The sequence below is a fragment of the Populus trichocarpa genome, chromosome 7, assembly GCF_000002775.5.
Source record: "Populus trichocarpa isolate Nisqually-1 chromosome 7, P.trichocarpa_v4.1, whole genome shotgun sequence".
NCBI lineage: Eukaryota > Viridiplantae > Streptophyta > Magnoliopsida > Malpighiales > Salicaceae > Populus > Populus trichocarpa.
The window spans coordinates 15,464,758-15,478,889 of record NC_037291.2 but is presented as its reverse complement, the minus strand read 5'-3'; the positions used below and the strand labels follow the sequence as shown (position 1 = coordinate 15,478,889).

Here is a 14,132-nt window from a genome sequence, read left to right as displayed (position 1 = left end):
AAAGCATTACGTGGCGCTAGGGCTGGCTTGCCTTTGCCTTAGCGTGAGCTAGGCCCGCTCCCCCACGCGAGGACACCTGGCGCAAGGCTGCCTTGCCCAAGTCGTACAACTGGACTCGCGCGCCACATGGCGAGACCTGGCGCTTGGGTTGCCCTGCCCATGCGTTGGGGCCACAAATAATAATATTTTTTAGTATTAATACTTTCAATGATAATAAAAATACTAATCTTTGTACCACAAATAATAATATTTTTGTTATTAATACTTTGAACTACAATGAAAATAAAATATTATTACTTTCAATTATAATAAAAATAAAAATATTTGTACCGCAAATAATAATATTTTTGATATTAATACTTTGAACTATAATAGAAATAGTAATATTTATAAAATAAATAATAGCATTTTTTATATTAATACCTTTAATTATAATAAAAATAATAATATTTATGGACAAATAATAATAATAATAATAATAATAATAGTCATAGTATTTTTATATGTTATTATATGTTAACAACCTAGATATATCATGCACTGTTACAATTAAAGAGTGCTGAAAAAACCATAGTATTTTTCTTAGTTTGCAAAGTTTGCTGGCTTGGTCTAATTATTTCTATAACTCTTGTTTTGAAGGAGAAACTTGTTGAAGCCTGTAAAAAAGCTTTGTGTTAAGGAAATATTCTTAAGAATAATGTTTGTGAATTCCTGATGTTTTATTTTATTTTTGTTCTTCATTGTATTATATTACATCAAACAAAACACAAGATTCTCAATCTAATCCAAGCTTATCCATGATGAACTCGGAAACAAATGGCGTTGAATGTAGGAACAAGAATGAAAAGCCATGCATGGCCGTAAGAACAACCAGAAGTGGTGAAGAAGCAGTCATGGCACAGGCAAGCCAGCTTGCAAACAGCCGTCAACAAGGGCGAAACGAGGCTGACACCATAAAGAATCAGGGAGTGGGAAATCAAGGTGCTGACGGGCTAGTGGATCAATATTTGTTTCCGACCTTAATTTCATAACGTTAAATGCTGGAAGTCATCTTTTCTCAGACGACAATTCATGGAGTTGGGGATTTTCAAGCAGCTGTATTGAACTTCACAATTAGGAGAGTGCTCTGTATATTTGGATTGCCTTTTCATACCTGAGTTTCTCTTGAATCCATTGAGACAATTCAAAGCTTGATTTCTTTCCTTTTCTTTATCTCTTACTGGCTAATTTTAAGTTAGGTTCAATTGTCAAGGGCCAATTAAGTAATACCCTAAAAGGCGTGGGAAAGCACTGTAGCTTTCCCACGCCTTTTATTTTCATTCACTTATATATAATAATAACAATAATAATAATAATTATTATTATTATATGTTTTTTTTTGTTTTTATTTTTTTCGTTCTTCTTCCTTTTTTTATGCTTTTATGGCTTCTTTTTTTTTTGCTTTTTTCTTTGTGTTTTTTTCTTTTAATGAATTTTTTTTGTTTAATTTAGTTTGTTAATGTTAAATTTTATTTTATTTAGTTATCAGACTTTTATGACACGAATCCCGAGTTTGACGGGTTAACTTGGTTTAACGAGTTAACCCGAAATTTTTTTTCCTCTTTTTAATTAATTTTTTTGTTTAGTTTAGTTTGTTAATGTTAAATTTCTTTCTATTTAATTATCAGATTTTCATGACACGTCTCCCGGGCTTGACAGGATAACCCAGTTAACCCGTCAATTTTTTTTTTCTATTTAGTTATCAAACTTTCATGACGCGAATCTCAGGTTTGATGAGTTAACTTGGTTTGAAGGGTTAACCCAGTTAATTCAGATTTTTTTTCTTTTTCTTCATTAGTTTTTTCTTCATGTTGGTTTTTTTTTTCTTTATTTTTTTTAATTAATCTATTTAATTATCACACTTTTATGACACGACCTTGCAGTCAGACCCACATCTAAGGCTCTTGGATCCGCTGTTGCAACCAGACTCAATTAAACTTGAGTCATGTAAGTTTAATATTATTATTAATATTATAAATATTACTCTTGAGTCAAGCGTTGCAGCTAGACCAAAGACTCTTGGGTATATCTTTGCTGAAAGACCTAACACTCTTAGATCTTAGCATTTTTTGATGTTTTTTATGCAAGGAAAAAAAATAACCCGTGGCGTATGCCTTTGTTTTTTTTGCTTTTTCTTTTTAAGCCTTTTACTGTGGACTGCACAGTGCAGTCCACAGTGAAAAAGCTGATGTCTTTAGTTTTTTTTGTCTTTTTTTTTTAATTATTTTTTTTAATTTAGTTTTTTAATATTAAATTTTTTTTGTTTAATTATCAGACTTTCATGACATGAATCCCAGGTTTGACGGGTTAACCCAGTTGATTCAGATTTTTTTTTCTTTTTTTTCAATAGTTTTTTTTTCTCTTTGCTTTGTCCTTTTTAATTAATATTTTTTTACTTATAATAATAATAATAATAATAATAATAATAATAATAATAATTATTATTATTATTATTATTATTATTATAACATATACTAAAAGTGCTTAGTGTTTCACTGTGCACTGCACAGTGAAACGCTGAGCTTTTTTTTTTGTTTTTAATTTTTTTGTTTTTATTTAAATCTTTTTCTATTTAGCTATCACACTTTCATGACACGAATCCCAGGTGTGACGGGTTAACTTGATTTGGTGGGTTAACTCAGTTGATTCAGATTGTTTTTTCTTTTCCTCATTATTTTTGTTCTTTCGATTTCATCTTTTTATATTGTATGCAGTTCACGATGAAAAAGCTGATGTCTTTATTTTTATTTATTTTTGCTTTTTTTTTTCTTTTTATGCCTTTCACGGTGGACTGCACAGTGCAGGCCACGGTGAAAAGGCTGATGCCTTCTTTTTTTTCTTTTTAATTAATTTTTTTATTTAGTTTGTTGATATTAATTTTTTTTCTATTTAGTTATCAGACTTTCATGACACAGATCTCAGGTTTGACGAGTTAACCCAGTTAATTCAAATTTTTTTTTCTTCATTAGTTTTTTTCTTCATGTTGGTTTTTTTTTAATTAATCTATTTAATTATCATATTTTTATGACACGACCTTGCAGCCAGACCCACATCCAAGATTATTGGGTCTAGTATTGCAGCTAGACCCATTTAAACTTGGATCATGCAAGTTTAATGTTATTATTAATATTATAAATATCACTCTTAGGTCAGGCGTTGCAGTCAAACCCGAGACTCTTGGATATAGCTTTGTAAAAAAACCTAACACATTTAGATTTTAATGTTTTTTAATATTTTTTATGTAAAAAAATTAACCCACAGCAACACGCGGGCCATATAACTATTCCCTCACCTAGACAATAAACAAGCAAATACATTAGATAATATATATATTAGTACAAATGGAGAAAAGGGTGTGTGTTAGTTGCGAGATCTCATTTATGGAATCCTTTTTCTTGAAGCATTTTTTGGTGTAAATAAACAATGGAATGGTGCTACTGCTCATGCGAGATGAGAAGCCAAGAAGAGACGAAAGGACAAAAGAGAAGGAAGGAGATAATCAGGGGGAGGGGGAGAGAGAGAGAGTGTAATGATTGTAGTGGGGGGGTGTTGTAAGCATGGGCCCCACACCCTTTTCTTTTCTTTATTTGTGGTGGTGACTCTCATTTTCAGGAGCCATTCATCCTAATTGTAATTTTAAAATATTCCTTTTCCTACTCTGATTAATTAATTAATTAATTCCTCCTCCTTTGTGGTGCTGACTCTCATTTTCCTGTTCCCCTCACGCTCATCTCATCAAGGTGATTGATCAATTCATCCTGTCTATAGTATCTCTTTAATTTATTATTATTAATACATAAAAACCATTGAAAATTATTCAAAAATATTAATTTGATGCTTTTAAATTGAAATACATTAAAAAGAAATAAACCATTACTCTTCCAAACACTTTATTTGATAAAACTTGATTGATCTAGTGGAGAATTAATTCATTTTTGTTTATGTAGACAAACTCACACAGCGCATCTTGAAAATGAAATAACTATGATTAAAAATATTAAACAACAGAAAAAGACAAAGCTTTTCTTTCTCTAGTTTTTGGTCTGGTTTGGTGTCCAAAGAAATTATAAGTAAAAAAAAACCCCAAAAACAATCTCTCTCCCTACCGCTAGTAATTAAAAACCACAGGCAGAAAAAGTTTTTCTCTTCCCCCTTTTCTCTCCCTCTCGCACAAAAAAATCTCTCAATTTAGAACCCAGGCTTGGTATCTTCACAATCTCTCTCTCTTGCTCTCTTTTATTTTATTTTATTTACACCATCTCTGCTTCTCATTCCCTTTATATTTCCTCTATTTTCTTAATTTTTTGAGCTTTTATTTGTTGTTTATTGAAAAAGATAGTAACTTGTTTGTTGATTGCTTATTGATGCAAATGGGTTTTGTGTTTTAGGGTCTGGTTGTGGATCCTTGATGATGCTGATTCAAGACGGAGGAGGGGTTTCTGCTTTTCAGTTTTTTTTTATCTATATTCTTTTCTAGTTATGGAAACTGTGTCTATCCTTTTTGAAGTTATATAATTAGTGGGTTTGCTCCTTTTGATCGTTTTGGTACTTCAGCTATTAGATTCAAGTTGTTCAAGGAGGCCCAGATACTCTTTTTTTCTTCTTCTTCCTGAAAAGCTAATTTATAATTACGGGGCTTAATCTTTTTGCTCCTTATTTTGATTGAATGGAGCCATCTGGAGAAGATGATTGAATGTAATCTGTCATTTGTTTTGATGGAATTGGGATTTTGAAGAAGGAGAAGCCACTTCATTTCTTACTAGGTTTTTCAATATTTTCTGTACTTTTCTTACTTAAAAGTATTTATGATCGCATTGTTAAGGATATTTGAGTGTTTGCCTGATTGGGATTTTTTTTTAATTTGTTTTTTAGTTTGCTGGCGTGGTGGTTGTATAGTGGAAAGTATGGAAAAGGAGACAGCGTTGGTGGAGGGGACTGATATGCATCTGGAGGATGTGTTTAACCCCGAAGAGTCATTTACTGTGGAAATGGAAACCGAAGAGAATGAAATTGGAAGTCCAAAGAGTGAAATTCAATGTTTCTCATCGGAAATGGGCGAGGGAAGTAATGTTGTATTTTCAAGAGAAGCACCCCATATCAGTACAGAGTCAAGAGTATCAGGTGTTTGTAGTTGTAGTGCGACAAAAATCAAGCCACATGTGGTTGCAATGGAGTCTGAGATTGGCGACAAGGAGAATTTTGGACAGGAGAAGAAACTCAGTAGGCAAGATAGGATTGAGTTGGGCCGGATGTTTCAGAGTGCAGTGAGTTGCCATGACTGGGAGCCTGCTGAGAGTTTGATATTGTTGGCTGATCCACAGACCCTTAATGATGCCTTGTGTATCACACTGGACTCTATCTGGTTTTTGAGCACACAGCAAGAGCTTGACGGGATAACCAGTTTGATTAAGAAGATTATTGCCAATGGTGCTTATGACTTTACTAGAGCTGCTCTTAGAACTTCTTTTCTTGCTTCATGTGTTTCGGCCTGCCAGAGCCAAACGATGCATCTTGAAGACACAGTAAATGTGATGGCCCAAAGGTATATTTGCGGAAAAAATAAAATAGCCGCATATTTTTCTTAGTTTATGGAACAATCAGTGTTTTCCTTTTCATTTCTTTGGACAGAATATATGTCGTATGTGTTTATATTAGTGTGTATAAGTATACCTATGTGTTAGACATGCTAATCTATATATATATATATATGCATTTGCATGTATGAGCTTGTGTATATGTTGTAGCTTATATTATTGCATTCATCATATGTTTGGTGTTGGGGGTCATTTTTCAAAACTTGTATTCTCTATTCTAGGGTTCTAGCATCCTTGTATTATGGTATTTGATTGGCCTACTGTGTTATGAGGTTCTTCTGTAATTTCTTTTACTGATTTCTGCTAGGTTGATTTTGCAGTTCTTTCTAGTGTGTACAATGGTTAATCTTATAAGCCCATTTATAATATTTTGGGCACGTGGTATCTTTTTTGTGCTTGCATATTCTGAAGCATTCTTCTTGATGATTATGGATCATTCAATGTTTTGTATATTGACATGGGACAATCTTAAATTATATCTCGTAATCCACTGTTCTTGATGAATCTGTAAAATAAGAAATTGATTTAGGTTGTGTTTTGCCGTCAATAACTTTTATATTTTGCCATCATTTGTGTTTGATCTATTATTCTTTATTTCTTTGTCCCTTCACCCTCCCTACCCCCGACACCTTTTGGTCCTTGATGTATTTATCCGGCAACCTTAATCTACCCATCGGTCTAATGCATTAAATAAAATGCTGAGAGGTTGTAACAATTTCAGTTCTATATGCGAAGGGGAAATTTACTTTGTTTCTTCATATAGTTTGTTTAGAATGCGCTTCACAAATATTCTCTATATTTTCTGTTCCTATACGGATTTAATATTAATGAAATATGATTTTTTTTATTGCATTCTGTCTGTCCACGTGGATGGGGATGCACATGAAATGGCTGGATTCTGATGTGATTTTCAATTCTGTTTTATAAATGGCAAAGTCTTTGGCGAAAATATTGTACCTTTCATGTAGCCTTCACTAAGTGAATGAATCGTGTATCTTTAGATTTCAGGTTGTAGCTTCTGCTCAGTGTGCTTAATTTCTGAGACAATATAATAACAGTCTTTTTATAAATTAGCTATGACAAACCGTATGCGCACAATGAAAAATTACGTCCCCTCTTTTGCTTTTATTTGTAAATGAAAAAACCAAAACTTCAGCCACAACAATTTTTTTGATAACATGGGTAGCGAAAGCCTTTGTTTTTTTAGCATCCTGTTGACTTGCATTCTTTGTTTTACTTTCACGTTTTGTTCAGATTGAAGGAGCGACTTAAGGAGTGCAATGGAGATGAGGTCTTGAAGGCAGAAGCCAGTGCCAAGGTTCAAAAGTTTACTGAGTGGGCTCTGAAATGTATTGGCTTCCATTCTCGCTGCCAGGCGAATAGAGACCGGGTGATTCAAAGCTCAATTGCTGAGATTCAACTTCAATTGTCTGCATTCAAGACGTTTCTTGATCTCGCTGGCAATCAACTCACAGGGAAGGATTTCACAGAGGCCTTTGATGCAGCCTGTTTTCCGCTTACTTTATTCTCCACTTCATTCGATCCTGGCTGGGCATCTGGGATATCAGCAGCTGCAATCCAAGGGTTGCTTGGTATGTTGGTTGAAGGGGGTGCAGACAATGTTAACCAGTGTTTCCTTGAAGCCTCTCGCTTTGGAAGTACAGAACTTGTGCGCATTCTGTTACAGGTGAATTAGTCACACACATGTAACTTTTTCTTTCTGCACTGTTCTGTTTATGTTCACCGAGTATTTTGAAAGGTTGTGGTTTTAATTTTCCTCGGAAGAAGAATCTTTCTATTTTAATTAGAGAGCAAGAGATACAGTTAGAATCTTATCAATGATCTTAGCAATTCTTTAGGTATTTTTAGGGTGAATTTCTTTTCTTTCTTCTCTTCATATGATACTCAAATGAATTTGGCTTTGGTTGTGTAAAGCTGCAAATAGTTTCCACATATGGTAGTAAAGAAGGAAATAAATGCTGTGGTGAATCTTTATTAGTAAGCAAAAATTCCAGATAAATCCTCGTCTTTTATATTTGTGAAAGATATACTTTTGTTTTTTTTTTGGTTTGTTCTGATGCCTTTACCTCGTCTTTTTTCCTCTGCACCACCCTGCAGAACTGATTATCTTCTAAAGCATGGCTGCAATGTCTATTTCCATGCGCACACATGTCCCTGTTTGTGTCAGAGAGAGAGAGAGAGAGAGAGAGAAATGTCTTGGGAATTTAATATCATTTTAAGTATGCTTATCTGACTTATTTGTTTGAATTTTTTTCATGTCAAATATGGGATCTGTCTGTTTAGATTGCCCATTGGAACAGCTTGGATGTCGATGTTGATCTGGCCCTAGGTTTTGCTTCTCACTACTGCAAAATTGGTACAATGGAATGTCTAGTGGAAGAGGGCAATGCCATAGCTTTCTTGGGCCCTTTAATGAGAGCAGCTGAAAGGGGTTGCATGCAGGTTGTTCAGTGGTTTGTGAAAAGGGGTTGCCGTGACATGGAACTCTGCCTTGCTCTCACTGCTGCGACTTCTAGTAGCCAAGTTGATGTTGCTGGATATCTCCTCCCTCACGTTCCTCATCATGTTCTTGCTGCCCTCAGCATAGAAATTCTCAAGGCTGCTGGGGAGCGAAGTGGCGGGTCACTTGATGGCGTGGCATTTCTGTTATGTTCTGATTTCTTGGGTGATCCTACTGCTACTTATGCTGTTGCTGACAGCATTGCTCGGTCTGATGATGAGTCTGTCGCCCCTGAGCTCAGGGCTTTTCTTCGAGAGCACTGGTCAGAGGCAGCATACTTGGATGGATTAAAGCAAGGACAAGAACATTACATGAATCTTGTGAGGATTTTGAATTGGGGTGGATCGCCTATATCCTTAAGGGATCTGCCAGGCCCTTTAAGAGTGGCAGTTGCTTATCTGCCATTGTTCAGGGAGTGTGTAGCAACTGGTGGTTGTTTACTTTCACAAAAGCAAAGGGGTCAGCTTGTTGAAGCTGTTAGAAAACTTGGGGGTGGGTCCTTAGAAGATGTGAGCCAAGGAAAAGAACTCTTGGCTGTTTTGGAACATTACCTTCCTCCTTTTTTGGTTCATACCCGCAGCGTGGCCTAGAAGATCTTGTGTTGTGAATTTTGACTAGAGTTTTCCCCGCCATATCTCATAGACAATAAACATTTCAACTGTGGTTAGGGTGACAGATCTCAAAAGGTTGTCAATTTTCCGTCCATAATGTGGCTGGCTAAAGTATTAGTTCTCTCTGGAATCATTATATCATTATTATATCAATCATGTGCATGTTTAACTATTATGTGCAAGACAGAGAGCAACTATGACACAAAGGGTTGATTGATCAATATATACATATATAATGAGAATGTATATTAGCTGATAGTTACCCCTATTTATTTTCTTCGCACTTTGTCTTCGATTTGGTCGGTATGTGGGATCCTCTCTCCTCTCTCCCTCTCTTCTTCCATTTGTGGTTGAATTGACAGGTTTCGAAGAAGGGAGAAAAGTTTTATTTGTTGGCTGCTTCCTGTTCATAAGATGGGTGGCTTGCCTGGTGGTTGGTGGTTGGAAATATAGACAAAGACATCAAAGTAGGGTATGCAAATGAAGGTGAGCCTGACCCGAGAGGGTGGTCTAAAACAATGATGTTTCACATGGCATTTGACCAGCAGCCATTGAATCTAATATGTGATGAATCGTCGGATGGTCATGGACCTCACCTGTGAAATCATTCTCGGGGATGATGGGATGGCTGGCTATGAAATCTGTCCATCATGTTGTAATTATAATATAGTCATTTGCAAATGCCTAAAAACCTGGTGCATCTAATAGGGGTCAGATCTCGACTTGTTCTCATTCCCTCTTGGTGAAAAGGGTTGCCACCACTTGAGGTTAGATCAGTGCAAAATATATTATTATTATTATTTAAACCAAACCATAAGGTCAAACAATGCAAGTGACCAAATCATGGTTCATAACATGCTATTGCCTCATGTCCATCATCATGTTTCTCTCTCAAATTCTTGCCAATACATAGCACTTTTCACTATGCCATACATTAAAAAAGAAAAAGGACAGGACAAAAATGTTATCAACACATTAATCTATTTATAATAAACTTCCTAAATAGGATTTTGCTTTGGAAGTTTGTTTCTCTTTCTACATGACCATCTTGGTTGGAACATTCGCATTCTTCATGTATGTAAACATCAGCAATGCAGCTTTAATTTGAAGAAAGAAGGGTAGAATCTTCAAGTTAGGCCACACTGGGATCCCTTGCATTGTGCTCTCCAAGCATTCTAAATAAACTATTAAGGCAACAACTTGAGGGCTGTACTCCATCACCAACATTGCCGATGACGAAGTATAAACAACAGGAGGGAAACCAGAAGAGCTGGAATCCCTGACAGAAGTTGATTTATTGCAACAATAACAGCATCCCCCTGCATATAAATAACTCTATTTCTGTGCCCTAAGCACAAGATTACCTGAAAAATCTAATTAACGATGAAAAAATGTCACTGATCACGTGTTAGAAATAGCTCAAGACTAAGAAATAAAAGAACTGATCTTCTGTTTTTAACATTTCAGGAAAGTTACAAAAATTGTACGAAGAGACAAAGGTGCACACATTTTCTTGAAACACCATTTACATACATGTATAAGTTATGTCCCTTGCATTAGAAGGCATGAAAGCCAAGAACATGAGCAACACTAAGATGCCTATTGGTAGCAGAAGTAACATGAAAGGCGGTGGAGGCAACGGCGGTAGTACCAAGGGAAGAATCAACAAAGATGCAGTAAGACATACGAGCAAAAGCAATGATACCAAGCTGAAATGGCTTGCAGTCAACAACCTTCTGCTACTTCCTTGCGAGAGAGATCGATTATACTCCATTTTCCTTTTCTCTACTCTTGTATTAGGAGGGGTAGCAAGGGGATTGTTAGTAGTGATCTTTCTTGCTCTCACATCCATAATGCTGCTAGAACAACGGTCTTGCAGATTGATTCTACTTCTTGGCACTCTTGTTTCTGACTCAGAATGTTCGAAACTCATTTTAACTTCCAAAATTCCCAGCACCCCAGATAAGATTATTTTCTTTCAAGTAGAGAGTTAATTTCAATATGCCACAGAGCAGATCTCCAGCTTCGGTTTCTTGCAGTAGATCAATGGACAATCAATTATTTTCAAACCAGAAGAATCACTCTCCGTGATTAAGCTTTGATTCCAATTACTAAATGCACTTAACAGCCTTAATGCAGCAACAATAAACGTCGATACTATCAATGATCCACACCTCAGCCAAGCTTGTAAATTTGCGGGATTCACCACCAGCTAGCAGCTTCTTATGCTTGAAGATAATTCACAAATCCAGCACCCCAAAAACTCTAATGCCTCTTGGATCTCAATGCGGATAGATAGTGCTTTGACTGCTAGAAACTAATGTGTATCAGATTCAACCAATCTACAACAACAATCTAACTTAAATTCTTTCAACCATGATTGCCTATGTGTATGAACTATGAACAATTTGTCTGTCCTGCTTCTGGAGAATTGATCAAGTGCCTTGAAATTTAGTACCAATTAAGAAACGTCGTCCCCAATAACCCAACTGGATTCCAAATAAAAAACGAGAAAAGATTCAATCAGTTTCAAGAAATTCATCATCTTTAACCAAGATTCTATTAACCAGAAGCCAACATACACATCAATCCAAAAAAAAAAAAAAGATATAAATTTCAGAAAGATTCAATATATGTGCTGCATAGATCTCATCTTCTCCTCTTCTTTACAAGATTACATGTTCAAAGGCTAACATGATTTAATTAAGAAGTACTACTCATGTTAAACATAGATAGCAATAAAAAAAGAAGAAAAGAAACTTGGGTCATCATAAAGATTGTTTTTTGAAATAGACACTGTTCAATTCAAGAAACTCATTAAAGCTAGCTTACGATGAGTTATTAAGAAAGTATAAAAAGAAAGAAAAGAATAGTGAAACATCATGAAAGATGAATTCAAAAGAGAGGGGTAGACAAGGTAGTAACCTGTGATGCTGATAGAAATGCTTTGGTTTCTGATGGTGGAGGTTGAGGTGGAGGTGGTGGTGGTAATAAGAGTAAGGAGAGAATTCCCTAACAAGGCAACAAGAAAGATAGAATGCACAAACATAAACTTTTAGCATCTCCCTCTCTATTTCTTTCCTTGATGGTGCAAGTTTTTTTTGTTGCTAAGATAGAAGGAGAGGGATCTCTTTCTCTTTTAAGAAAAACGGATGGATGGAAAGGAAGGAAGGTATGGGGAAGGTGAAAAGAAAGAGGATGAATTCCGTGATGGCATTTGGCTTCTTGCACTGTATTTGTATCATTATTAGCAGCACAGTAGCAATATTTTGATTATTATTCACATTCACGCAACATATTTGTCAGAGAGGGAGGAGAGAGAGAGTATGGGTTGGGTTCAGTGAATTCCCTTATTCAAGTGGGGTTTTGCTGACATGCAAGTTGCTGATTTTGGAAAAGTATGGCTATGTGTCTCCCAAGGTTCACCACCCCTGGACTCTTCTCTAGAAAGTGGTGATGGCATTACATGTTATAGCGTCTCTCTCTCTCTCTAGAAAAGAAAAGTCCCAAGCTTCTTTTATTTCTTGTGATCCACATTAGGGTCTGAAATGGAAGGAGTCTTGTTCTAAAATCATACGACTACCCATCTCTCTCTCTCTCTCTCTCTCTCATCTCATGCCATCGGGTCTTTCTCACTTCCTTTGCTGCCATGTCAAATGGGTCCGCTCTTGGCCCCCAATTGAATTCCCCTAGCCATGGCATGTGTTCATCCATCATTAATTAAAGCCTAGCCATCTATTAATCTCATCAAGCAACATCCTCCTGATTAATTAAAACAAAGCTCCTGGACTTGCAGGATGTCCAGTGGACCGTGGGAAATAGTCGTGGTGCGCGTAAGCTGGCCCGGACACTCCATGTAAATCAAAAAAAAAAAAAAAAAAAAAACCTTCTTACTGCTACAAATGCTTGGATTTCGATTGGTGAATATTTTATTAGGAGCACAAGACATTGATTAGATAGTTCGTGAGCTCAGCAAACCAAGTTTAATTAGGTGATAAGAGGGTGTTTGAAATTGGATTTGAATGCTTTTTAAAAACGAGTTTGACATATTGTTTTTAGTATTTAATCTTCTATATTTACCATTTTAAAAAAAACACCAATTAAATATTAGTAGCAGCGTTTAGTTTAGGGTTTTTGGAAGCCCCTGATGGCTTGCTTTTGTATAAAATCTTAGAAGAAGTCGAGTAGTGGACCAAAAGAAATGGTCAAGATGTGATCATCAAGCGTGACAAAAGAAAGGAGATGCTGTGGTTTAGATAGAAGAAGAACATATGCCAATATCCATGTGGAACTCCAAATCTTCTCCAATTCAATGTATCTCCCCCCCCCCCCCTCCTGGACGTACCAACTTGCTTATCCCTTCCTCGTACAAACACCCTTTTTAATTTGTTTTTCATATTTTAGAATTGGCTATAGGCTATAGGCTATAGGCTATAGGCCATGGCCCCTTCATTCTTTATCATCAGGCATTGCTCTGTGACACTATTAGAATTGAAAATTCATGAATGTCTGGGAGGAATGGATACTGTCTGCAAGTTTATCTAATTTTAAGTTCATGCATTCGCATGGATGGAATCCCTTTTCATTTCTTTCTTCCCTAGCTCCTTTTTAGCCATTTATATATAATCACTCCCATGTATTGTAAAGAAGGGGCAGACAGATTCCCAAGGGTATATGGAGCTGGTTTGGTCAAAGACAAATTGGAAAGAGAATTGTGTAAATTAATGAACTTGAAAGAGGGATTTTCAATTTCAAGGTTAATTGTAATGTACATTCAAACCCATTACTTAAGGTTTCATGAATAATTCAGAATCTTATTCATCAAACAATGAACTTAATTACAACGTCAATGTTCAATGAATATTGATTTGCAATGGCAAGTTCTTCAGGGGAGGGCATGGTGGGTTTGCTTGACTTACTAAAGCTCTTAATTATTCATGCATTAATTTGAACTGCATGTGTTTAAAAATATATATATTTGAGTTGAAAAGCATTCAATTTGATATTTTATTTTAAATATTTTTAGATACGAAAACATCCACTAGCTAGGATTGCATCGCAGGTTCCACCACAGCAATAAACAATAACATGATCAGATGTTCTTTTCTGCGGTGCACCAGGAAGACTAAAACACTTGAAGAAAAAAACAATTGCAGAATATTATTCAATATCTTCATCGTCAAGAATGTAGTGATCGATCGATCAAGAGATTCCGCAGTACCCTTCTATCCAGCTGAAAACCATTGTTTATCAACCGACCATATTTCAATGGATAGCCAAAATACATTGCATATATAGCATCATCATTTATTTTCTAACTACATACATAGTAGCTAGGATCCATTGATTAAGGTAAGGTGTCTAAAT

General features: G+C 35.7%; 2 protein-coding genes across 2 annotated transcripts; one reads left to right on the top strand and one right to left on the bottom strand.

The window, feature by feature from the left end:
- Positions 1–4,077: 4,077 nt before the first annotated feature.
- Positions 4,078–9,033, top strand: LOC7465601 (ankyrin repeat protein SKIP35). Its single transcript, XM_002309673.4, has 5 exons — positions 4,078–4,243; positions 4,428–4,802; positions 4,912–5,581; positions 6,888–7,320; positions 7,938–9,033. Exons 3-5 carry the CDS (start codon positions 4,944–4,946, stop codon positions 8,742–8,744), a joined length of 1,878 nt encoding a protein of 625 aa, XP_002309709.4. The 5' UTR covers positions 4,078–4,243; positions 4,428–4,802; positions 4,912–4,943; the 3' UTR covers positions 8,745–9,033.
- Positions 9,034–10,198: 1,165 nt separating this feature from the next.
- Positions 10,199–12,226, bottom strand: LOC7459918 (protein AUXIN-REGULATED GENE INVOLVED IN ORGAN SIZE). The gene is made up of 2 exons (XM_024605861.2): positions 11,691–12,226; positions 10,199–11,254 (listed from the first exon to the last, which is right to left on the bottom strand). The coding sequence occupies exon 2, from the start codon at positions 10,696–10,698 to the stop codon at positions 10,291–10,293; it is 408 nt and encodes a 135-aa protein (XP_024461629.1). The 5' UTR covers positions 10,699–11,254; positions 11,691–12,226; the 3' UTR covers positions 10,199–10,290.
- Between the last annotated feature and the right edge of the window lie 1,906 nt (positions 12,227–14,132).